Source organism: Paramormyrops kingsleyae, chromosome 15 (genome assembly GCF_048594095.1).
Source record: "Paramormyrops kingsleyae isolate MSU_618 chromosome 15, PKINGS_0.4, whole genome shotgun sequence".
NCBI classification, from domain to species: domain Eukaryota; kingdom Metazoa; phylum Chordata; class Actinopteri; order Osteoglossiformes; family Mormyridae; genus Paramormyrops; species Paramormyrops kingsleyae.
The window spans coordinates 22,348,133-22,373,247 of NC_132811.1; the positions used below are offsets into that span (position 1 = coordinate 22,348,133).

Sequence of the window (25,115 nt, forward strand, 5' to 3'; positions counted from 1 at the left end):
AGGGCAGCGGTGTGAGGGCGGCGGCGTGAGGATGGTGGTGTGAGGGTGGCGGCGTGAGGATGGTGGTGTGAGGGTGGCGGCGTGAGGATGGTGGTGTGAGGGCGGCGGCGTGAGGATGGTGGCGTGAGGGCGGCGGTGTGAGGATGGCAGTGTGAGGGTGGTGGCGTGAGGGCGTGGTGACGTGTGGGCGGCGTGAGGGCGGCGGTGTGAGGATGGTGGTGTGAGGGTGGCGGCGTGAGGGCGGCGGCGTGAGGGCGGCGGCGTGAGGGCAGTGTCAGTGCGTAGGGGTGGCGGCTTGAGGGCAGTGTGAGGGCATGGGTAGGGCACTGTGGGGGTGTAGGGGTGGCGGCAGGAGGGCAGTGTGAGGGCGTAGGGGTAGTGGCATGAGGGCAGTGTGAGTGCGTAGGGGTGGCGGCGTGAGGGCAGTGTGAGGGCGTAGGGGTGGTGATATGAGGGTAGCTGGAGGGCAGTGTGAGGGCGTAGGGGTGGCAGCGTGAAGGCAGTGTGAGGGCGTAGGGGTGGTGACATGAGGGTAGCTGGAGGGCAGTGTGAGGACGTAGGGGTGGCGGCATGAGGGCAGTGTGAGGGCAGTGTGAGTGCGTAGGGGTGGCAGCGTGAGGGCAGTGTGAGGGCGTAGGGGTGGCGGCGTGAGGGCAGTGTGAGTGCGTAGGGGTGGCGGCTTGAGGGCAGTGTGAGGGCATGGGTAGGTGGCATGAGGGTAGTAGGAGGGCAGTGTGAGGGCGTAGGGGTGGTGGCATGAGGGCAGTGTGAGTGCGTAGGGGTGGCGGCGTGAGGGCAGTGTGAGGGCGTAGGGATGGCGGCGTGAGGGCAGTGTGAGTGCGTAGGGGTGGCAGCGTGAGGGCAGTGTGAGGGCATGGGTAGGTGGCATGAGGGTAGTGGGAGGGCAGTGTGAGGGCGTAGGGGTGGTGGCATGAGGGCAGTGTGAGGGCGTAGGGGTGGCGGCGTGAGGGCAGTGTGAGTGCGTAGGGGTGGCGGCTTGAGGGCAGTGTGAGGGCATGGGTAGGTGGCATGAGGGTAGTGGGAGGGCAGTGTGAGGGCGTAGGGGTGGTGGCATGAGGGCAGTGTGAGGGCATGGGTAGGTGGCATGAGGGTAGTGGGAGGGCAGTGTGAGGGCATAGGGGTGGCAGCGTGAGGGCAGAGTGTGGGCGGGTGGCATGATGGCAAAGTGAGGGTGGGTGGTGTGAGGGCAAATTGATGGCAGTGTGAACGCAGCATGAGGGCGGCTGTATGAGGGCAGCGGTGTGAGGGTGGTGGTGTGAGGGCGGCGGCGTGAGGGCGGCGGTGTGAGGGCGGCGGCGTGAGGGTGGCGGCGTGAGGATGGTGGTGTGAGGGTGGCGGCGTGAGGATGGTGGCGTGAGGGCGGCGGTGTGAGGATGGCGGTGTGAGGGTGGCGGCGTGAGGGTGGCGGCGTGAGGGCGGCGGCGTGAGGGCGGCGGTGTGAGTATGGTGGTGTGAGGGTGGCGGCGTGAGGGCGGCGGCGTGAGGGCGGCGGCGTGAGGATGGCGGCGTGAGGGCGGCGGCGTGAGGGCGGTGGTGTGAGGGCGGCGGCGTGAGGGCGGCGGTGTGAGGGCGGTGGTGTGGGGGTGGCGGTGTGAGGGCGGCGGCGTGGGGATGGCATGAGGGCAGGCAGTGGCGCGTCAGGGAGGCGCGTGTGGTTTATCTAAGTGAATGGGAGAGGCAGAGCCGCTCAAACTCCCGCTCCCGCTGGAAGATGAAAGGTCGCGATATTGAATGAACGACAGGCCCCCCCATCCCACCCCACCCCGCCTGTCTCTGTGCTGTGACCTTGGCTTTGTGCACCCATTACACAATTCAGTGGCAGCCCAATCGAATTTGCTTCTGTCGATCAATATCCTATTAAAGCAGCACGCGGGGGCGGGGGGGGGGGAGGGGGCGCAGGAGAGAGATGAAAGTCTCCATAAAGTTAGCAGTTATGGCTGCGTTTTTGTAAATGGAACTCCACATAATTGGCCGGTCAATACCGGGCCTGGGTAATTTCAGAGATTGGGTCCTCTTTTTCCATACTACCCTCTTGCCCCCCCACCCCACCATGGCTCTCTCCTCTTCTCCCTCCCTATCCATTTTCTCCTCCCCATCCAGCTCCTTCCCCAGTTCCTGGGAAGGGAGGCATTCCCTTCTGGTGGCTTCTGTCAATGGATGTGACAGAATCCTAGCGTACCCCAGAGGGAGGGAAGGAGGGAGGGAGGGGGAGCCGACAGGTGGGAGAGGTTTCTTCCAGCAAGGTTAGACCACCTCCCCTCCTACCCCTAGCCTCAGAAGGGGGGGGGGGGGGGAGAGACCCAGAGTCCAGGTTATTTCACTGTCCCGCACACCGCGGATGGTGTGGATTAGCTGGCCAGGGAGTGGGGATGGCTGGGATTTCCTTGGCCCCCGCCTGGCACTGGGAGGGTCGCCATATGACAGGACTGGGGGGGAGGGATGAATAATGGAGGAGCAGCGAGCGGGGAAGAAGCCCCCCTCTGTCACAGGCTCACCACAGCCTGGCACTGCCTGGCACCACCTCTGGGCGTGGCTCTCGCACCAACACAGATTGGCTGGGGGGGCATTCCAGGGAGCTCTGCCATCTGGATCTGAAGACGCAGCTGTGATTATCACAGATGCCCCCACCCCCCAGCACCCATCATCACCTGCACCGTTCTTCTTCTGTCCCTCGCGCATCCGGCGGTGTCCCGCGATTCAGAGCCGCTCCCACTGCAGTCTCACGCATGCACATGTGCACATGGTGTCACGCACTAAGGACACATTACAGCCATGCACAGGATCTCAGAAACACGCCGGCCTAGGGCATACTCGAACCCACGGCCCCAAGATGTTGGGAACCCTAATAATCCAGGCGGTAAATCCTGCAGCCATGTGGGGCCGCTGTGTCTGTTGGGTTGTGGCCCCGGCTGGGCCGTGCCCCCCCCCCCCCTGCCAGCCCCGGCTGGGCCGTGCCCCCCCTGCCAGCCCCGGCTCCCCGTGCTCCCACTTTGCTCTCAGGCCATTTCCATCCTCTGCTTCTTTTCATTTTTTTTTGTTACCATCATTTTTCACTTTTATTCTGGGGAAAAGTGCCGGTGGAAACAGAGAGGAAGGTCTGGAGAGCTTCGCAGGAAGCGCTGATCCGGCAGAACCGGGCCAGAGTCCTGTCAGGGCACGAGGCCCTCATCGCAGGGGCCAGTCGATAAAGCAATAAGCACGGGGGGGGGGACCCACTTCTGAAGTTAGTTCTCTGGTGCCCCGTTCTGTTGATTTCAATCTCATTCTTTTTTTTTTTGTAAAAGAAACCCCCTCCAGCTTTTTTTAAGGTTGCGCTTCCAGTGTGTCAGTGTGTGGGCGGTATTCAGACAAGGGGTGGGGAGGGGGGGGCTCATCTGCGGAAGGCGGACGATCACCGTGGGATGCCTGGGGGGCACGCTTTCATGAGAGGAGCCCACTCCCCCGTGCTTTGGGTTTCGGATCGGCTGAGTTTGACACCCAGCCTTCATCTCTGTAGCGTGGGCCCCACCCTGGCCACTGGACCACCATGCCCCCCCACCCCGTGAAAACCTCAAAAGCTAAACAGATATACTTAAAGTTTCCGCTAATGCACTTCCAGGTAACGAGGTTGGGGGGGGGGGGGGGGGGTTAAATCAGAGAGAGGGAAAGACAGATGCGAGGGGTGGGGGGCCATGGGGGGGGCAGATCGATACGAGCTCGATACGGACAGGCTGCATTTAGCTGCTCCCCCCTCCCCCCCCCCACGGAAAGCACTTGATAAAGCCCTTAAGAGGGGGGACTGCGGATTACCTTTGTGATTGATTTCCGCTCCAGTCAGGGAGATTGCAGTGTGGCTGTTTTTCTCACCCGTGGCCAGCCGGGGGGGGGGGGGGGGGGGCGTGGGGGTGGGGGGGTGGGGTGGGACGGCTGAGTTACTGCGGTCCGCTGCCCAGGTTAGCTCTCACACAAATTACTTCACGTCCCACTATTAGCCATGCAAATGTGGGGGCCGCTTTAACTGCACCTCGTAAATAACCATGGCGTGAGGTGGTGGGGGGCGTTCCGGGTTTGGGGGGTGTGCAGAATAAAGAGATGACTCAGAGTTTATCGATTCCAGCCCCATCCCACCTCAGGATCACCACTCGTTAAACTTAATCCACCTGACGGCATTCGTCCCCTGGGTACCAGCTGTCCCTTCCCAGAATCCCCCTCTCCCAGAATCCTCCCCATCACAGCCTGCACCACCCCCATGCGTTTGCACTGTCCCCATCAGAAACATGCTCACCTGAACATCCTGTATAAAAAGCCTGGCCTTCACCCCTGTCCTCCACCGCGAGTGTTGCAGGGATTCCATCTACATGGTGAGCCCCCTTGTAACAGTGTAGGCGTTTTGCTGGAATCCCAACAATAGAAACCCAGTTGTACCTTTAAGCACCTTGCTGTTTGAGTGTACAGGATCCATGACCTTGCCTTGTCTCCTTGTGCATCTCGCAGCCCCCATCGCTGCAGGGACGGGACCCAACTTCTCCCTGGCTGACTTGGACAGCTCCTCCTACTACAGCATGAGCCCGGGGGCCATGCGCCGACCACTGCCGAGCACCTCGTCCAGCAGGTACTACATGATGGAGGCAGGGGGCGGGGCTTGGGTTGAGAGGGTGGGGCTTGGGCTGGGGGTGGTGCTAGCTGTCAGTCGGGTTGGGGTTCATTGCAGGAACAAGGAAGAAGGACAAAGGGGACAGGCATGAGTCAAGGTAAACATGGGCTGTCTCTACTGCCCCCCCCACCCCCCCCCGCCACTCTTTACCCCCGGAAAGTGGCCCATCACGGACTCTCCTGCCCTCTGGCCTGATGCCACCGCTCTGCCTGACTGCAGGCAGGTGGACAGACCATGTGACCACGCTGACTGGGTATTTCTGGGGCACCCCCCTCCAGGCTCGCGGCATGTGTGTGCATGTGGTCAGGAAGCCCATGCAGGGAAGGTATAACACGCAGACGGGGAGTGCTAACTCCTCAGCGCGAATGCGTCAGCCGCGGCATGGCTGGGGGCGAGGGGATGGTGTGGGGCGTCCTCTGGGTTTGCGTTACGCTCTGACCCGAAGCGGAGGGGTGGGGGAACAGTGCAGGAGTGTCCTCTGGGCCTGCTTTACGGGCCAACCCGAAGCGGGGGTGTCTGCTGGTGCTTTTGTCATGGTGTCAAGATCTGACTGACATTAAAATGGCAGCATCTCTTACACTTGTCTTCAACACCATGCCCTCATGGAGCCCTGACCTCTGTACGCTGCAGCCCGGGCCACCTCTGCACTGCTTGGGGCGCCCCCCACAGGCCACTCTGCTTAAGGGAGCTGCTGTGATCCCTGCTCTTGATTCGGGGCCAGAGTCACTGCTGTTTAAGAGGATTACCATTCATCTGGCCTTTACTCTGGGGAGGGCTGCTTATTCATGAGGCTCTGCCCCCCCCCATATGCCCCACCCCGGTGCAGAGCCCACCGGAGGACAGGTGGATCCAGAGGGGTCGAGGAACAAAGCATCCCTTTCTGTTTCCGTTTTTCGGGACACAAAATTATACTGTGTGCGTGTGTGTGTGTAAATTATGTTTATATTACATTGTGAGGACCAAATGTTCCCCACAATGTAATAAAAACCTTTTGATGTTGTGAGGACAATTTTTCAGGTCACCACAAAGATCTGTGAATGCAGTCAAAAACCTAAAATTGCCAAAAGTATTTAGTTTGGTTACTTATGGTCAGAGGTGGACATTTCAGACCCAGAAAGTAAAAATCCAAGCCAGGATTTTGTTTCAACCAATCAGTTGGGCATAAAAAGTCACAGTGACAGAGTACTCAGCTGGCTGGTTGAAACAAAATCTTGGTCTGGATTTTTACTTTCTGGACCTGAAATGTCCACCTCTGCTTATGGTTATGATTAGCACTGGGTTGGGGTTCAGGCTGTAATGTTGGGATTAGGGTTTTCCCCATAGAAATGAATGGAGAGTCACCAACTCCAAACGTATATTTAGCTACCTGATTGTCACTGCGGTTATGCCAGGCCAGTGACCCCCTCTTTGCCCTCCAGCTCGGCAAAGCGAATCAAGTGCATGGAAGACGAGGTGGACAGTCCTGGGGAGGAGTCCTACTACCCTGGGCAGGGTCGCTCCCCCGGCAGCGGCAGCCAGGCCAGCAGCTGGCACGACGTGGAGCCAGGTATGTCCTCCAGGGCCCCTCCCACTGCGCCCCCACCCCCTCCATGCCTAAGGGGGGGGGGTGATGGGTATGTGTGTGTGTGTGTATGTGGTGTCTTTCACTAATAACAGAAATGTGACTGTATAGCCTTTGTAACGTTGATTGCAACCTGGTTAGCAAGAAATATGAAAAACAAATACGGGCCTAATATTTGTCGATTCATGTGTTTTAACAAATCTCATCTTGGTTCCTCACATTTTATCAGAAATAGTCAATAGTCCTGCTGTTGGCTGCATTCTTAAGTTTCTTCCAAAACAGAACTTTCCAGACTTGTCGCTTTATTTCTACATTTTTATTTCTTCCCCTTAAACGCCTTGGACTGCTAGCTCACCTGAGCAAGCAGAAACCAAGCTGCTTGTGAATTAAAAACCCATTTTTATGAGGACCATAAATCTACTGGGAAATAATGACTTTGACATGTTTGTGTGGTAGTTTTCTGTTAAATGCTACATGGATACGGTCTGTAGAGAAGGCTGTGAGAAGAGCTGTCCTATGTGCATCTGTAGGTGTGTGTTTATATGTGTTGTTTTATGAGTAAATGTCTGCACATTTCTGTGCTTGTTTGTGTGAGGTCCTGTGTGCAGTTGTTCCTGTCTGTTTGAGTCTTGGGGTCTGTCTTTTTGTGTGTGACTGGTCCTACCTGTGAATGACTGTTTCTGTCTGGGAGCACATCTGTGTGCGATTGTTCCTGTCTGTAAATTATGGATGCTGTCTTGGGGTGCATCTTTTTGTGTGTGATTTTTCCTGTTCTTGAATGACTGTTGCTTTTTATGGGTACATCCTTCTGTGTGCAGTTGTTTCCATCTGTAAGTTATAGTTGCTGTCATAGGGTGTATCTTTCTGTCTGTGATTGTTCCTGTCTGTAAATTATGGTCACTGTCTAGCGTGCACTTTTTGTGTTTGATTGTTCCTGTCCTTGAATGACTTGATTTCTGGGGGTGCATCTTTCTGTGTGTGATTGTTCCTGCCTGTGAATGACTGTTGCTGTGCGCAGGTGCATCTTTCTGTGTGTGATTGTTCCTGTCTGTCACAGTGCGCTGTGGGTCCGCAGTGTGTCCCTGCTTTGGGGGTGTTGCTGTCCTGCGGAAGTCACCGCTGTGCCTTGAGCTCTGGGCTGTAAATCCATCCTCTTCCCATTCTCCTCTGGAGCCTCTTACATCATACCAAATTCACCCCCCCCCCCCCCCCCAACCCTGCTGGACTCCGCACGGGAGGGATTACACCGGCGGTAGAAGTGGAAAATATATTTACAGAGATCTGCTGATTCCAGCTCCTAGGACATTAACATATGGCACTAAACACAATCACTCTTCCTGAATGTTGGCCTTCAGGTTTGACAGGGGCTGTAAATATAGAGTCGGCCTCGCCAGGCGACTCTCTGTCACAGCCGTCTCTGAGCTGCGTTGACGTGCACGCCCGGGCGTCACCTCGCGTCCCCGAGTGTGACAGAGCCCAGCAGATGCAGCTGAGGACCTTACAGGAGTCTCTCAGCTTCGCTTCTGCTCCATCCGTAACCTTCCCAAGCTCAACGGGAAGCCAGCGGTGACCCCTAACTTTAGCAATGAACTCCGGATGAACCCGGAATATCCCAATGAGCGACACGGCTGAAGAGTCTCCTGTCCGCCGTTGTCTTCACATCCCTGCGAGTGGCTTTAATGCGTAAAGGCCCTTGAGGAGATGCTGCAGTCCAGGTTCGGATGTGCTTTGCTTTCTGTAGCTCGGGTGTCGTGCCCGTGAGGACGCTCTCTTGGGGTTGGTGGGTTTTCCCCAGCTATCTGCTTAAGGGTCACCGCGCCTCCGCACCTTGGCTCTCGGAAGGCAACAGGATCTCCCTGGATCTTCCGTGCCAAAAGTGGAAGGCTTTGAAAAGTAAATCCTTTCTCCCCGGGTTTTGCAATCAGATTAAACATCGGCGTCCACCAAATAATCTCACGTATGATCCTGGGCTTGCTGTAAAGGTCCCTCAAATGGCCAGAGATGTTGTCCGGCGTTCAGGAGGCTCCTGTATGTCGTGAATGAAGTGTGGTGGCATGTGTGTCTCCCCTGCTCCTCCTCATACCCCCCCACCCTGTACCCCTTATGCCGCGGAGGTCCCACCTCAGACAGTGAGCGCTTTTACCGGTGGGTCCGGTTTCAGAACTGCAGCGATCCAAAGCCCCAGCAGCGCAAAGCAATGGGAGAACCAGCCTCTTCCGTTGCGGCGAGGTTGCGTGACAGTTGGGTCGTCAGCCGGACCCACCTGTGAGGGTGTGGTGCTTGGGGGCGGGAGGCGGGTTTGGGGGGGGCAGCGGCTTACTGGTCCCTGTGTCAGAGCGCCTGCTCTGAGCTCTCTGATTCGGGAACGTGATCCAGCCGCGAGCCTCAGCACAGGGAGCGAGGGAGCGAGGCCCGCATGAATAGTTAATTGCTAAGGTAATGCTGGTTGCTCTGAGGTATATTCACCTGCCTCTTTCCTCTCCTTTCCTTTCCCCCTGTTTCTTTCTGTCTCTCAAAGCTGGATATAAGCTACGCGGCTCGCTAGCTAATACGTTCATCTCAAGACAAGGTAATGAAACATTAATGTTTACAATTTCCCACCGCGTGCCGGAGAGCGAGCGAGCGAGCGAGAGAGAATAGCTTGTCGTGGTGTCTTGTTCTGTGGGTGTTTTGTCCAGGTACACGTTCGGCTGGCGTGACTGTGTGTAAGCAGGGCCCCCCGCCCCACGGGTGGGGGGGGGGGGGTGAGACGTCCTGCCTGACGCACGCGTACTGAGCGGAGTCCCTGCAGCGTCCCTGGTGTGTCGCTGTGCGTTGTCGCTTGCTGAGAGCGCACGTTTGGGGTCCCGTGTTGGGAGTTGGGATCGTCGAATGGTGCATGCAAGTGGGGGGGGGGAGGGGGGGGGCTGGTGTTGCATCTTGAGTGTCAGTTGGGGATCATTCAGGCACCCCCCAGAATGGGAGGTTTTGCAGCCGTGTGTGTGTGTGTGTGTGTGTGTGTGTGTGGGGGGGGGGGGGGAGAATCCCCAAACACACACACCCGTTTGCCCTGCCTGCATGCGTTCACTTCCGAAGGAATATTCGGTATCACCTGAGACCTTCACCTGTGACAGCGTCCTTTTCGTTCACCGTCTTTATGTAAAAAAGGGCTATTTCAGATGAGCACTGCCTTCATTACCCTGTTGTGCTCTAAGTGACCATTTCCCTCATGAGTCTTTTATCCTCGCCCCTAGAAACTGTTGGTTCAGCCTGCTCTGGGCGGGGCCAAAGGGCTTCTCATGGCCATGCTTGGTTTTAGGGAAACCTGGCAGCTTTGAAATACTGGGGACTTGGGGGGGTGGGGGGGGGGCTGAGAAAAGGAGAGCTTACTGTGGCGGATGGCTTTCCAATGGGGTGACGTGCAAAGGTGTAGTGTTAGTGACGAAGGTGGGCAGGAGGCTAGATCTGTGCCATGTCAACCCCCCCCCCCCCCCCACTCCGCAGCTGATTGGTGCCCCGGAGGAGCGCAGGGGCACATGGGCCAGGGTGACATGCTCGATACGGAATCGCCTCAGTGCTCGCTGGCGGCCCGTCAATTTGTCAGGAGACGGGGGAAGAGAGGAGGGGATGAAAGGATGGGGGAACGGCCCAGAGCGTAATAACATTTCGGAAAAGAAAGCGCTGAGTATGGCTGAGCTTTGATTCCACCTGACAGAACCTCTTCAGGTGTTCATTACTCACTGGTGGACCCCCGCCCTCAGCGAGCACTGGGGGCCGAAAGGAGTGAGAGGCACCCCCCCCGCATCCCAAGCGATCACCCCCCTCCCCCAGGAAGCAGCCGCGGGTTTATCGACCACAATCCGGCATGGGCGACTGTGAGGAGCCGGCGGACTCAAACCCGGACCCCTTGACTGGGGGGGGGGGCATCTGCGCCATGCCTGGCTCTCCTTTGTCATCATTTTTTATCTGGAGGAAACAACAGAAGCCGCTGGGCTTTTGAAAGCAAGATTAGCGTGTAGCACGCTTGACTGTTAGCCACCTCAAAGTGCGGCTCCTTCTCCCACTCGGCCTTTCATCTCGCCGGACCAGAGAGCCGGGATTTGTCTGTTGGATTTGTCTTCTGAAAGTACGCATGTCCCATCTGAATGCCCTGGCAGCAGCTGCCCCTCCACCCCTTTTGGGAAAGAGGAAACAGAGCTGGTGTTTTTAAGATTAAGGATTAGCGTCTAGCATAGATCAGCCCTGCTTATCTCTTAAGCAGTTTTCCGTGGTTTTCCGTGGTTTTCCGTGGTTTTCTTCCCTCCCAGGAACATTCGCCCCTTTCACGCCGGCGGTGAACTCAGCTGAGACGGCCTTTATTGGCCAAATGCCTGCCCTCCCCCCAGTCTGAGCCAAAATCAAATGCTAGCGTCACACACCCATTTGCCAGATCGCTATACACGTAATGCCTAGTATTGCTCAACTTTTTAAGGAGAATGGACGCAGTTCTGGCACTTACAGGGCCGCGGGGGTCCAGCAGTTATCGGGGCCTGTCCCGCCAGCATTCACAGACCCAGACATGAGGTATTCGACTTGCACAACAGGAAACGTACGAGTTCTGGTCTCATGTCGTCAGCGGGTGAAGAATGACCATCAGCGGCCATAGTTTATCTGAACCGATGGTAAAATACTCAAGAGTATGAGATTCTTTCGGTTCAAGTAGCATGGTTGTAGCCTGGGACAACATGGGGTTTCCGAACTGATTTTTGGTTTGGGTGTGTTTTGGAGAGGGTGTTGTGAGATTTAATCCTGGCCAGACCACCAAGACAGGCAGGGAGGCAGACGCCTTAGGGGGCCTCGTCCTGGTGAAGTGGCCCTGAGCTCCTGGTCCGTTCAGTACGTCCCATGTTCAAACAGACCTTCATCTTTTCATCCCTAACAAAGACGCTGTGACCTCCTAAAGATGGGGGAGTGACCCAGGGGGCGGGTCTTGAAAAGAATTAGTCGCCCTCCTGCCCTGTAACTCTCTCACGCCTTGCCCCCCCCCCACCCCAGCCTTGTTCCCTCCCTTCATACGTGCCCCTCCCTCTTGTCACCGGTCCCCAGCATAAGTCGGTAAACCAAGTGGGGGAGGGGCCAGTAGAGGGGCGCCCCCTCTCTGAATGGGAGAGCAAAACTGTAAACCCCCAGCTGGAGAAACCACCATGAAGAGCTCCACCAGTTCACCCCCCCAACATACACACACACAACGCATGTCCCATCAGGTACCTCCAACACCCCCCCACCCCCACACACGCACACCCCCTGCCCAGCCCCTTCTTCCGTGGCCTCCCAGGAGGCCGACGTTGCAGGGGTGCCGAGCTTGGCGAGTGGTGCATGTGCTCTCTCAGAACGCCCTCACGCATGCCTGCTTCTGACATAACTCTGAATTTAGGGTATGGGGAAAGAGCAAGGTGGGTGTTGGGCCAGCGAATAGCACGATGGCGGCGGGATGTACGGATCATGACGGGTAACTGTCATTTTGTCCCATTGGATGAGCTTGGATGAACCTCTTTACCATTGGATGAACATGTTCCATTGCTAATGGCCATTGAAGCACCCTACAAAGGTTGAGAATCTACCTGCAAACGCTTGCGTGGCCCTGAGCCCGGAGCACAGACAGACCCTCTTCGCTGAGTGAGCGGAGGCCACAGAGCTTTGTGAACCCAACCAGCTGACGGTCCACGCCATCGTCAGCAGACATCAGATTCTGCTCTGCTTATGGGGGGGGGGGATAACCATCCCAGAAAAAGCTTTTCAACCTTTGAGGCGTATGGCTGATATGTGTGTGGCATTGCCCTGCATGTCTGTACTGACTGATGCTTGCCTCTGCTCTGTCTCTTAACCCCTGTGCTTGGTGTCACCTCGGTGGCGAAGCGTGGCCCCCCCACTCTAACTGTTTGCCTTGCCGTCAGCCTAACCTGTCTCTCTCCCCCATGTCTCCATCATCTGACCTCCTGCCCTCATCTCACCCCCCCCCCCCACCCCACCCGCCCATCAGCCCACGGACCAGGAACAGTTGCCTTCATTTCCATTTAGCCACATTGGTTTTTTTTTTTACTTCTCCCATTTCATGCATATTTTTACATATACAAAAAGTAACAGTACCCCCATCCATAGACCCATGCTAATCGACACATTAACAAAGATGTTATGCTAATGAATTATTAACTACAGTCCCAAAAGCCATTGCATTTCAACAAAAAACTAACATTATCAAAAATACGTGTAAATCTAATATACATACCCATATTAATTTAACGAGAATGAAACAGAAAGTGTGAATTTCACCAATTGTAGCTGATGCCCATTTAGGAAAAGCTATCAGTTTTTTACTATTCTGCATGCAGTGTTACAGTATATATAAAGTAGAGTTATACCATTTACTGTAAGTCCACATTGCTTACATATTTAATGTCCGACTGCAGGCAGGAACACATCATTCACAGCGCCCCCCTAAGGCCCAGGATGGTCACACACATCATTCACAGTTAAGCGTACATGTTCTCTGGGCTCAGAGTTCTCTCAGAGCCACGCCTCTAGAGGACACCCCCAACGCAATCACAATTCACACGACGGTCCGCTGGGCCCTGACCACTCCCTCCGCCCTGCCCCCCCCCACCCCCCACAGCTCAACTCTCCGCCCCCTCCTTCCACGCCACACCTTTTCCCCGCCCCTCCCTCACCTGTGACCCAGCCTGTGTCTCCATGACCTTGCATTATTAAATTACACTTATCGATCATTCTTGCCAGGGATGCCATCGCCTACCACATTAAAGAAGTCAGAGAAGTCTGGTTTCAGCAGCCCTGTGCCTTCGCAGACCACCTCCCCCCGAACGGCATTCACACACCATCATCGGCCTGTCATTACAGGACCCAGAGGTGAGGTCCCCTCCCCCTACCCCACCTCGCCCCACCCTGTCCAACCCTCGAAACACCCACCACATCTGGCACCCTACGTCCTCCTGGCCTCGGACGCCGTGGAAACCATCACCCGCCTCAGCCCCCGGGACAGTGATGTCGGGGCCAGTGGGGGGGGGGGGCACAAATCAGCACTCCCCCAACCATAAGCCCTTTACTTTAAAAATTCTTCAAGATGTAAACTCAGACAGAGGCATATAGATATTTTCTGTATGTGTGTGTGTGGGGATTATGTTTATATTACATTGTGAGGACCAAATGTTCCCTATAATGTAATAAAACCTGTTATTTTGACATTGTGGGGACCACTTTTCAGTTCCCCACGAAGATCTGTGAATGCAGTCATAAAACCAAAAGCCTCGTACCATGTTTGGTTGCTTATGGTTAAGGTTAGGCATGGGTAGGGGTTAAGGTCGTCATGTTGGGACTAGAGTTTTCCCCATAGAAATGATTGTAGAGTCCCAACAAAGATATAATTACAAACCTGTGTGTGTGTGTGTGTGTGTGTGTGACTGGCTCGTCATTTATAGCTCGCGTGTGCCGATTGGCCGCACCCTTGCATAATTTTCTTCGTCTCCAGTGAGCGCCTACTAGCTGTAGGATCAGGCAGGGCCATCAGCCTCGGACCACAGGGACTCTTCCGAAGTGGGGAGTAGAATCTCTTGCCCCTAGATTTTTCTCACTTGACGGGCATTTTGTTTCATTCACGGCATAAACATTCGCTTCAGTATTTGCAAATGAATAAACCAAGACTTGGTACCCCACCCCCCCACCCCACCCCACTGCCCATCACTTCGTTGTCATCATGGTGTAAGAGTGTAATTTTTATTAACTCTATCAGATGAGGTAACCAGTGTTGGTTATATTTGGCTTGGACTTTAAAAAGATGGCCGACAGAAGGAAGTTCTACTTTAGTGTGTCTCAAGCTAGTCTTTGGGGACCCACAGACCGCCCACATTTTTGTTCCCCCCCAGGGAGGCTGTTTGGGAGTGCCCCCGAAGACTGGGTTGAGAAACTCTAATCTAGTTAGTAATCTGCTGCGTCACTAACCTGAACACCGTTCTCATGTCTGGATTCACCTGTTATCACTTCCCCGCCTTCCTACCGCACCACATGCGAATTCCATCATGCCAGGACATTCTACAGTGTTAGGCCGCGAGTGGAATCCCCCTGAGGGACCGTGTGGGACACTTTTCCAGTCAGAACCACAGGAGGCGGTCACGGGCAGGACTGTGAACACACTGTGACGTGCCGCATTCTGAAGGACCTGAGAGGGAAAAAAAAACTGTCCTTTTTCAAAAGTCATGTGCACTAAAGACTTTTTTTTTTTTAATACGGGAAATGTCAGCGCTGTTCATTTATTAATTTCACAGACATTTTTATCCAAAGCGACTTACACTTGGGACAGCAGTGCCAGACAGTTCCTGCTGCAGTTGCAGGTTAAGGGCCTTGCTCCAGGACCCAGTGTCGAAACCACTTTGCTGACATTGGGACTCGAACCAGTGATCTTCTGAGCAGAGGTATAGGGTCTTAACCAACTGAATCACACACACAAGTAACAGAATAACCAACGTGCCTGGTGAGGACCATAATGCGGGTCCCAGCGATGCTAAAACATCTCAGAAATAATCTTTATGGAAAAAACAGAACATTTTAAGACATGCGTAGTTATTTTGATAATCCCCTTTGGATTGTAAGTATCTTCCTCCAGTAAAGTCAGTGATCAAAAAATAAATAAATAAATAAATAGATGAATTTTTTTAAAAAGCCAGTGGAGCAATGCGATTTGCAAAGTGGAACTAATCCGGCCTCTTCATGCCCCGCATGCGGCCATCCACACAGGCGTCATACAATGGGCGGGGGGAGGGGGGGCGCATACCCGACAGCTGTCTGAACCGCTCTCCCTTTCAGGATGGCGTTATTATTTACATATTTGTCACCGGAGCAGAGCCCCCCCAGATTAACTGCGGGGGCCACCCACTGGGACTGCCGTTCTGAGAGACCTGCCATGCCAGCGCTCACTTTCATGTAACGGGCCATAATTACGCGCTAAAGGCAGCTAAAAGCCCCCATTAGAGGCCTCATCAGGCCTGCCCGGCCTCCCCCCACTCCGCTGTTCCCATGTCACACACAGGGGGGCGCCCCTTGGCACTGGGTGCTTCATTAATCATACCTGTCTCATTGGTTGGGGGGGGGCAGATACCCCTTAGTCTCTATGTTCCATCATCCAGTGTCCACTGAACATTTTTCATGTGTAGAAAGAGATTAAAATGTAATATTCAGACAGCACATCAATATGCGCGGTGTTGTCAGGAAAAGGCCACAGATGGGTCAGTATCTCCTTACCGATGTGACATGACATGCCTTTTTTTGCTTGGTTTGGGCAGTGAGAGGGAGTTGTAATATACTTGTCTTTGGTACTAACACAAATGGATATTTTCTCTGATCCCCACATAGTTTTCCCATGGCCATCATATGTTCATCACATGGTCATCACATGTTCGTCACATGGGTGTCACATGTTCGTCACATGGGTATCACATGGTTGTCACATGGGGTGTTTCTCAATACCAAGAATGCAAAGATTGTACTTGTGGTCTTGGCAAGACCTGCCTTGGGTTCCTCCCAAGAACAAAATTGGGATGCAATGAATCAGGGACTGGTCTCATCTATCGAGGATGGAACTGATGTATCCTTGATATTTAGGGCAGAGCAAGAATGACATCTGGGGATTTTTACCATCCGCTGTACTTCTGTTTTTGGTATTGGAACCGATCTTCGGCAATGGAAGATGGAGTAAAACGGGTATACGAGATCACAAGTATGGTCAAGTACGCATATTGAGAAACAACCCAAAGTCCCCACTAGACCCTAGCAGTTCTTCACTCCCATTCTGTCACATCGTGCCCTTCATTCCAAGCCCGAGTACTGGTGTCACTACAGAATGTCAGTCAACCGTGGATGTGAGCGGCACATGTGCCAGTGTTGGAAGTCAAATACAAAAGCAACTAAAAGAGAAATAAAATTAACTAAAAAAAAAATAATAAAACTAAGTAAAAGCAAGTCAAACAGAAAAAACATATATATCCAGTTCCTGTGAGGGACTTTGCCAGTGTCAGTATAGACAATAAAAGATAATCAGCCATTGTATGAAAATGTATGCAAATACAAGAGATGACCTTAGCTGTCTATCATGGGTAAGGGTGCAGGATTGGCACATAGCCCTTTATTGCTTGAATAGTTTAATACTTTAATATTTTAACACGGTTGACTCAGATGGGCAGCATATGCTTGACTCAAATCCACGGTCGACTCAGATCCTGTAGTGACAACCGGGTTGCTTTGCCCTCCATGTTCACAGCACCCTGTATCTATGGCTATGAAAGCCACATTGCGCGGCGGCGCCCCCTGAGGCATACAGAGGCTAAGGCAGGGAGCGCACCCTAGGACTGTGGTCTCGCCGCGATTCGCGGGCGGCTCACACACCATTAAAGATAGCAGGAGAGCCTGTGAATCATTAAGTTCCAGCTTACGGCCTGTGATATTGTAAAAGGGCTGTTGGTTTGCAATTTCAGCACAGGTACGCACCGCTGCGTAAATAAATATTAGAGACCTGTGTACAGCTGGCGCAAAGCTCAACGGGATTAAGTTTAAGTTCAAAACTCTTTGATGGATACTTTCCTTGGAGACACTTGGTCAAAAGTTAAATTATGTAACTGTTAAAAATGTGTTATTTTATTTTATAACTCTTTTTTGTAATCTATTCATAAATGACACCTGCTGATACAGCTGGGGATACAGCCGGGATCTCCCGTGCCCTTCTGTGCATGGTTTCAGGTTCCGAAACCAGCCTTAAAGGCCCCCGGTCCGAACGCTGCGGCTATCCCGTGCTTGCCGGATGGGGGGGGGGCACTTCCTGAGGCTGCGGTGCTGCGCGGGAGTTGCAGGGGGGCACGGGAATATTGCCCGGCTCCGCACGTCAATGCAAACAGGTCGATGTGGGATCCAAAGAGCCGCGGTATCGAATGATGGATGTCCGATACGCGGCGCCTCCCAGAGGGCTGCATATGGAAAAGGCAGATTTATTTATCGATTTTGATTCGGTTGACCTTCGCAGGCAGCGTGTCACCATAGCGGTTCACGGCTCTGACGCGGAGCTGATGACGTTTGATCGGGTCGTATGAAAGCCAAGTTAAAGTTTAAATTAAAGGCCTGTCCTGAGCAGCCGCTGCCCACGCCGCATGGATGCCGTTTTAGCCAGAGGTCAGACGGGACTGTGACAGGGCAGGGTGGGGGTGCGCGTGGTGGGGCGGGGGTTCGGGGGGGCACTCCACCATCTCTGCATCTGTGCACTTCTGGGGTGTCAGAAAACATCCGCGTTCACAAACACATGTGTATGTGTGTGAATTATGTTTATATTACATTGTGTACAATGTAATAAAAACCTGTTATTTTGAGGTTGTGGGGACCATTTTTCAGGTCCCCGCAAAGATTTATGACTACGATAAAAAAAGTAAAAATGCCAAAAGTCTCGTATTTTGTTTGGTTACTTATGGTTAAGGTTAGGGCTGGTTAGGGGTTAAGGTCGTCATGTGGGGATTAGAGTTTTCCCCATAGAAATAAATGGGGAGTCCCCACAAAGATATAATTACAAACCTGTGTGTGTGTGTGTGTGTGTGTGTGTGTGTGTGCCCCAGAACTGGGATGGGGGGGTGGGGAGTGAGGGAAAAAATGCAGGTTGGTGGGGGTAGGGTGGGGTGGGGGGTCAGCGGAGGGCAGAAAAAGCCATCCATTGTATTATTACTGTAAATAGGACGCCTACATAGCGAAGCAGCGGCCGGGGTTTCCAGTCATTCTCTATTGACAGAGCCATAAATCACACAAAGTTAAGTGAATTACTGCAGTGAGGAACTGTGGCTTTAACAATGTTTACGTAGTATCAGCTTACCATCTCCCCTGAAAGGGAGCCCGGCGCTGATACAGGAAATGGGAGCAGCCGGCCTTATTAACTGTGCCGCAATACATCACAGCCGCAGAGCGCGCCGTATTATACTAATAACCAATAAGCCAATATTACCACTATTAAGAGCAGTCTAATTAGATTGAGCCGCTCACAATTAAAGAGCCGATAAGCCCCGATGCATTAAGAAGCCGTCGGTCGCAGGTGCGAGATGCGACATCGCGCTCCGCCCCCCCCCCCCCACCCCCCCCAGCCATTTATTATCCCGTGCCGAGTTTTTATCGCTTTTGTATTAACTTGTTCCAAAAAAAATGACAATAATGAAATACCAGCCTGAACATTTTGTCCTGTTCCGAGGCTGCGTCGTTTCTCCTGTGCGGGACAGGGCGGGGGGGGGGGGGTAGATAACCTCACTTTCTAAATAAGCGCCACTAGCTCAGATAGCAGGCTAGCGGGACCAACTCATTCATTCACTGGGACTGGTTCCTGCAGTTACTCTCGTGGGGGTATTTGGGAGGTGTGTGTGTGGATTAGGCTTATATTACATCGTGGGGACCAAATGTCCCCCAGAATGTATTAAAAACCTGATTTTTAAACATTGTGGGAACCATTTTTCAGGTCCCCACAAAGATCTGTGAATGGAATCAAAAAAGAAAAAAATGCCAAAAGTCTCGTATTTGGTTTGGTTACTTATGGGTAAGGTTCGGGGTGGGTAGGGGTCGTCATATTGTGATTAGAGTTTTTCCCATAGAAATTAATGGAGAGTCCCTGCAAAGTATAGTTACAAACCTGTGTGTGTGTGTGTGTGCGCACGTGCGTGTCTGTTAGCATGCCTCCCCAATATGCACGTCCGAGCATGCAGCCTGCCTCTCCCCCCCCACCCCCCAGGCCCTAACGCGCTGTGTCTCTCTGTTGCAGCGAGTTCCTAACTTACCATGTCTCTCTGTTGCAGAGTCCTTGACACATTGTGTCTCTCTGTTGCATCGAGTCCATAACACGCCGTTTCTCTCTGCTGCAGTGAGCCGCTAACACGCTGTGTCTGTGTACTGTAGCGAACCCCTAACGCGCTGTGTCTCTCTGCTATAGCAAACCACTAACGTGCCGTGTCTCTCTGCTATAGCAAACCACTAACGCGCCGTGTCTCTCTGTTGCAGTGAGTATGTAACGTGCCGTGTCTCTCTGCTGCAGCGAGCCGCTAACACGCTGTGTCTCTCTGCTGCAGCGAGCCGCTAACACGCTGTGTCTCTCTGCTGCAGCGAGCCGCTAACACGCTGTGTCTCTCTGCTGCAGCGAGCCCCTAACGTGCTGTGTCTCTGCTGCAGCGAGCCGCTAACACGCTGTGTCTCTCTGCTGCAGCGAGCCACTAATGCACCGTATCTCTCTGCTGCAGCGAGCCGCTAACACGCTGTGTCTCTCTGCTGCAGCGAGCCCCTAACGTGCAATGTCTCTCTGCTGCAGCGAGCCGCTAATGCACCGTATCTCTCTGCTGCAGCGAGTCCCTAACGTGCCATGTCTCTCTGCTATAGTGAGCCACTAATGCGGCGTGTCTCTCTGTTGCAGTGAGTCCGTAACACGCTGTGTCTCTCTGCTGCAGCGAGTCCCTAACACGTTGTGTCTCTCTGCTGCAGCGAGTCCCTAACGTGCCATGTCTCTCTGCTGCAGTGAGCCCTTACCGCGCCGTGTCTCTCTGTTGCAGCCAACCCCTAATGCGCTGTGTCTCTCTCTTGCAGCGAGTCCACACACCACGCCCTCCAGCCTGCATTTTCCCACGTCGCCCATCATCCAACAGCCGGGTTCCTACTTCTCGCACCCAGCCATCCGCTACCACCCCCAGGAGACCCTCAAGGAGTTTGTCCAGCTTGTCTGCCCTGACAGTGGTCAGCAGGCCGGACAGGTGGGCTTCCTTAATGTAAGAAGGACCATTTTAAAGAACCTTTCCCCCTCTTCCCCCTCTCCTGTCCTCTTTTTCATCCCTCCCCCACACCACGGCATGTCTGTGAAGTGTGTGCGTGGTCAGCACGGCCAGGCGTGTTTTATACGTGACGCATGGCTGCGCCAACCGCATGCACGCATGTAAGCGGCGCAGCGTGGCTGTCTCGCCGGCAGGCCGGTTGGGGGGGGGGGCGTGCCTGTGGGTCTCGCCCAACGTCTGCAGTCAGACAGCTGATATATTTACGTCTAGACGGCGAATCGATATGGGTCCTTAATGCGCCGTGCGCTCTCTGGCCCCAGCAGTGACGCATGCGGTCGCATGGGGCGGGGAGGGGAGGGTGGGGGGGGTCCAGTTCGGGCACACTAACGTCTGCGGCCCCGGTGCATCTGAGCAAAGTCGTGAGATCGTCTGGGTAACACCTGCCGGGTCTGCCAGGAAGGGGGGGGACGCTCCTCACCTCCCAGTGCTGACCTGTCTTCTCCCCGTTTCGGTACAGCCCAACGGGAGCAGCCAGGGAAAGGTGCACAACCCCTTCCTGCCCACGCCCATGCTGCCCCCCCCACCCCCCCCACCCATGGCGCGACCTGTGCCCCTGCCCGTGCCAGACTCCAAACCTCCCTCCACCTCCACCGAGGGGGGGGGCAACTCCCCCACCTCACCAAGTGAGTACCTCCACACTGTCGTTACATAATGCCTCACACCTCACTGCTCCTGTCACCTATCAAAGCAATTCATCAAGGAATTACTTGATTAAATTAGCAATTGCTTCTGTCCACAGTCACATGACTACACAGCTCACAGCTTCATGCTTTTCTCATTTAGACAGCTGAGTATGTTATTCAACCAGTACAGCCCAAGCACCCAAACCAAGGGTACAACAGCCATTCCTTTTGAGTTATGTAGCTCTTAATTTTTTTGTGTGGAGGACAGGTAGCTTTAGTGCCCCCCCAGCCTCTTTGGCCCCAGGGGCCTTCCTCACTAACGGGCCCCCACCCTGTCTCTCTCCCCCCCAGCCTACTCCACGCCCAGCACGTCTCCAGCCCAGCGATTTGTCAGCGTTGGCCCCCGGGACCCCGGCTTTGTAAATATCCCTCAGCAGCCTCAGGTGAGCACTGGCACCTCCGGCGCCCCCCCCCCCCCCAACCTCGCACTCAGCCCAGGGGTGACGGATCTGCTTCCTATTCCTCTGGACCACCTCTGGATTGTGGAGGGCACTGATTTATCGGGGTTGTAATGAGCTCGACCCCAGGGTCCTCTGCGGAAACGGGTCACCCCCGCCTTGTGATTTATCCCCTTTACCAGGTGCGGAGGAAAGGCTGGTGGTGAAGTGGGCGGGGCCATTTGCTGCAGTCTCGCTGCCGATTGGACAGGGGGCACGCGTCGGGCAGTATAAATGCTAAAAGCTTCAATATTTCATCATAACGCGCAGTTCTCCTTGCACATTAAAAGTGATGCTCACTAATGAGTGCATCTGCCCTGAGAGACGGGGGGGGGGGTCCCAGAGAGCCCTCAGCTTGTCCGGGCGTGTGTGTGGGCGTGTGTGCGATGCACGTGACTGCCGTGGTTAACCTCAACCCTCAGCTCCTCACCAGCAGAGGAATACAGCTCTCATTTAAGGTCCTGGAGGAGGGCGCCGCCCTGCTGGAGGGACACGTGTGGCACAGGCATTTCTTCCTCAGTCCTGCTGACTGGGACAAGCCTGTGTGATGGGGAAAGAAAGCTAAAGTCAAGGGCGGCTAGTTTAGCGGCAGGAGAGTCGTTGTGGGTGTAACATGGTCCGGATTCACCCATTCGTGGTCGGTCCCGAGTGTAGCAGTATGAGGTTGGATTGGCTTAGCGGGGACATGGGGGGTAGCAATGGAGGGATGGGGGGGGAAGAAGAGAGGATGAGGGCTGGAGAGCCACGTAGGGGATGCTGGATGAGGGTGGGGGGTATCACTGCACGGTGTCCGTGACTCTGTCCAGGGTACCATTGCTGACTCTGTCAGGAGCCACAGCGCACGCTGTCCTGAACAGGAAACAGAGGCGGGTGTGCGGATGGGGGGTGGATACTATCTGCTGCCGTCTGTCAGTTGACAGTTTGTGTTTTTGTTTTTTCCAACCCTCCACCTTATCAGATGGCTGAGGCAGGGTCAGGCCTTTATTATACTCCACCTCCAGAGTGACAGTGTGTGCATTCAATACGGGCCTGACAATGAGGCCTGCCCTCTGCAGTCTGCTTTGACACACTTAAACACACACACATACATACACACACACATATGCACACACACACATATACACACACGCACACACACATACACAAACACACATACGGACACACATACGCACACACACGCACACACACACACACATACATACACACACACATATGCACACACACACATATACACACACGCACACACACATACACAAACACACATACGGACACACACACATACGCACACACACGCACACACACACACACACACACACACGCATACACACACACACACACACACACATATACACACACATGTCCCCAAGCCCCACCCTTCCTACACCTTCCGAATATTTCTTCATTGATCTCTTTCCAAAGTGCTGGCCACCTCAGCCTCCGACCAGATGACAGTCGTTTCTGAATTCTTCGACTCAATTCATTTTTTCACCTCTATTCTGTCTGTAAATTCTGTTTGACTCTGATTCCCATTTTTGTTTTATTCAAAGTCTGATCAATTGACTTTCAGTCCCAGTTTGATTCCTCTGTTCATTTTACTCCTCTGTTTGATTCCTTTGTTTGTTTGACCCTCCTATTTAATTAGTGTTATATGACTCCTCTTTTTGACTCGTCAGTTCATTTGAGTCCCCTGTTTGACTCCCTTGTTCAATTTACTCCTGTTTGATTCATCTGAGTCTCATGTATGATTCCTTTGTTTATGCGACTCCCTTATATGACTCCTCTGTTCATTTGAGTCCAGTGTTTGATTCCTCTGTTCGTTTGACTCCTTTCCTTGACTCCTATGTTTGATTGACTCACATTTGTCCGCTTCGTCTGCTCTGCTCCTCTGTTTGTGTGGGACCTCAGTTCATTTAATTCGTCTGCCGTCCTTGCAGTCAGACAAACTCAGAGGGTTTTTGGGAGCACGGAAAGGTAGTCTGTGGGAAATCGCAGGATTATCAGCTAAGATATACTTTCCTAGTCTGCCCTGGGGGAGAGGGGTGCGCGTTGGAGCTTCGGGCCTTTGTGACAGATACAGACAAAGATAAAGTGAGACAGAGTCAGCAAGAGCTTGACATCTGATCGAAACAACGGCACTGACATTTTGAGGGCAGTCCTCCTAGCACGGTGCTCATTATTACATGTCATATAAAGTGTAACAGTCATTGTAATGTGCTTATTTTAAAGGGCAACAAGAAAAGCAGCACTCCCCCCCATCCAGGCTGCACAAATAAAGCCCAAAGTGACCCCCCAGCGGTAAGCACGGCGCAAACTGAATGTGCTTCCTGGTCGCTGTAAACATCCCTGCATCTCCCAGGACAAAAGTTACCCGGACGGGGGGCAGATGTTAAGGGGAGAAAGGAGAAATGGGGGGGGGGGGGGCTCAGAGAAAGTGAGACATGGGACAGTAACAGTAAACATTCCTGGCAGTCGCTCCCCAGCAACGCGCGCCTGGACAGGCAGCCTGGCCGTGGTGGTGATTGAGGGCCTCGTGGGGAGCTGGAGGCCGGGTGCTGGGGGGCCCCGGCACATAAAGGAGAGCCGCCGGGTGGGTGGCACAGAGCCGGCGAAACGGGAGAGGCTGGCATAGCACGGAGGGCCCCCCCTCTTCATGCCACTTCCCTCTGCCTGCTGTGGATGGGGGTTCCCACGGGGGCGGCCCGCTCCAGACGTGCCAGCCCCCCCGCCCCTCCCCGCCTTTAATCCAACAAAGGCATTCCAGCGAACGCAGACACCGGCGTGGTCTCATGGTAACTGAGCCCAGATACTGCCTTCCAAACATCCCATAGTCAGCCCCCCCCCCCGTATCCGCGTCTGGCTAATTTATAAGACTGGAGTCTTGGGCTGCAGCTGCCATTAACGTGCAGCTGTGGAGCCATAAAGCCCAAGTGCAGGTATATGCAGTCTTACACGCGCACGGCCGTGCCTTCCTCTGATTGGCCACGCTTTGCTGAAGCCGTGTACAGTGTCCTCTGCTCTCAGAATGCAGGATGGGCAGTTGCGAGAAGGTTCCACACCCTCCACAGGTGCAGCGAGAGCAGATCCAACCCCCGGTGACCTCTGAGCCTGATGTCAGCCTGGCCCGCTCTGAGAGGTCGACATGTCAGCCTCGAAATAGCAGTGATGTTAACAGCACTGAACCCAGTGATAATTTGAGGATGCAAGATCCTCCCTCTGGATCAGGCTGAATAAGCAAGTGAACTGAACAAGTGACGACACTGGTACCGACCGGGAAAGCGGGACTGTAGGCAGGGCCACGTTCCAGGTGCATGTCATTCCCCTTCGAACCAGCAGGGGGCATAGATCTATTTGTTTTTTTTATTATATTAATTATCTGAGATGAATCTGATGGTTTTTGCCCTGAGCTGAGTGTGGACAGAGCTGCAGAACTCCATGCACATGGGCTTGGGGGGAGAACTGCTGCAATTGGCTGACGAATCTCCGGAAGACATGCCTGATAATAATAATAATAATACTAAAAATAATGGTGAAAGCTGTCATAGCAGCAATTTGGTGAGCAGGATGGTAGTAGCTTGGGGTAGGAATAATTCATAAGAGTCTAATCAGTGTCTTAGTAACAGGGGAAACACGGTTCCGATGGCCCAGCAATTTGAGATATAAATAAATAATGGGGCTGGTGTCTGGGGCCCCCCCGTGGGAGCGGTAAGTGGCGGCGGGCCGCAGGCGGGGGGTTTGCATTACGTGGGTCTGCATTCCTGCGAGATGACACTCATCCACGGGCACTTTGGGGGCTGGGGTGGGGGGGGGCTGAGTCAGCACTCCTATGCCTGATGAGATTACTTGTTCCATTGACAGAGAGCTGAAGGAACAGCCAAAGATCCCCCCCCCCCCCCGCGACGTGATGAGCTGTATGTGTGTGTGCGCGTGTCT

The 25,115-nt window shown here is 54.0% G+C and overlaps 1 protein-coding gene across 12 annotated transcripts in view; it reads left to right on the forward strand.

The window, feature by feature from the left end:
• nfia (nuclear factor I/A) overlaps positions 1-25,115 on the forward strand; it is a 159,646-nt gene that overhangs the window by 127,563 nt on the left and 6,968 nt on the right. For 3 of the 12 annotated variants that reach the window (XM_023813232.2, XM_072699581.1, XM_072699580.1), the window contains exons 5-11: positions 4,495-4,612; positions 6,073-6,200; positions 8,734-8,784; positions 12,966-13,094; positions 19,824-20,002; positions 20,523-20,688; positions 21,040-21,131. In XM_023813232.2, coding sequence (XP_023669000.1) covers positions 4,495-4,612; positions 6,073-6,200; positions 8,734-8,784; positions 12,966-13,094; positions 19,824-20,002; positions 20,523-20,688; positions 21,040-21,131 — 863 coding nt within the window. The remainder of the gene's footprint in view (positions 1-4,494; positions 4,613-6,072; positions 6,201-8,733; positions 8,785-12,965; positions 13,095-19,823; positions 20,003-20,522; positions 20,689-21,039; positions 21,132-25,115) is intronic. The other 9 variants (XM_072699583.1, XM_072699586.1, XM_072699577.1 and 6 more) reach the window with 5 other exon arrangements.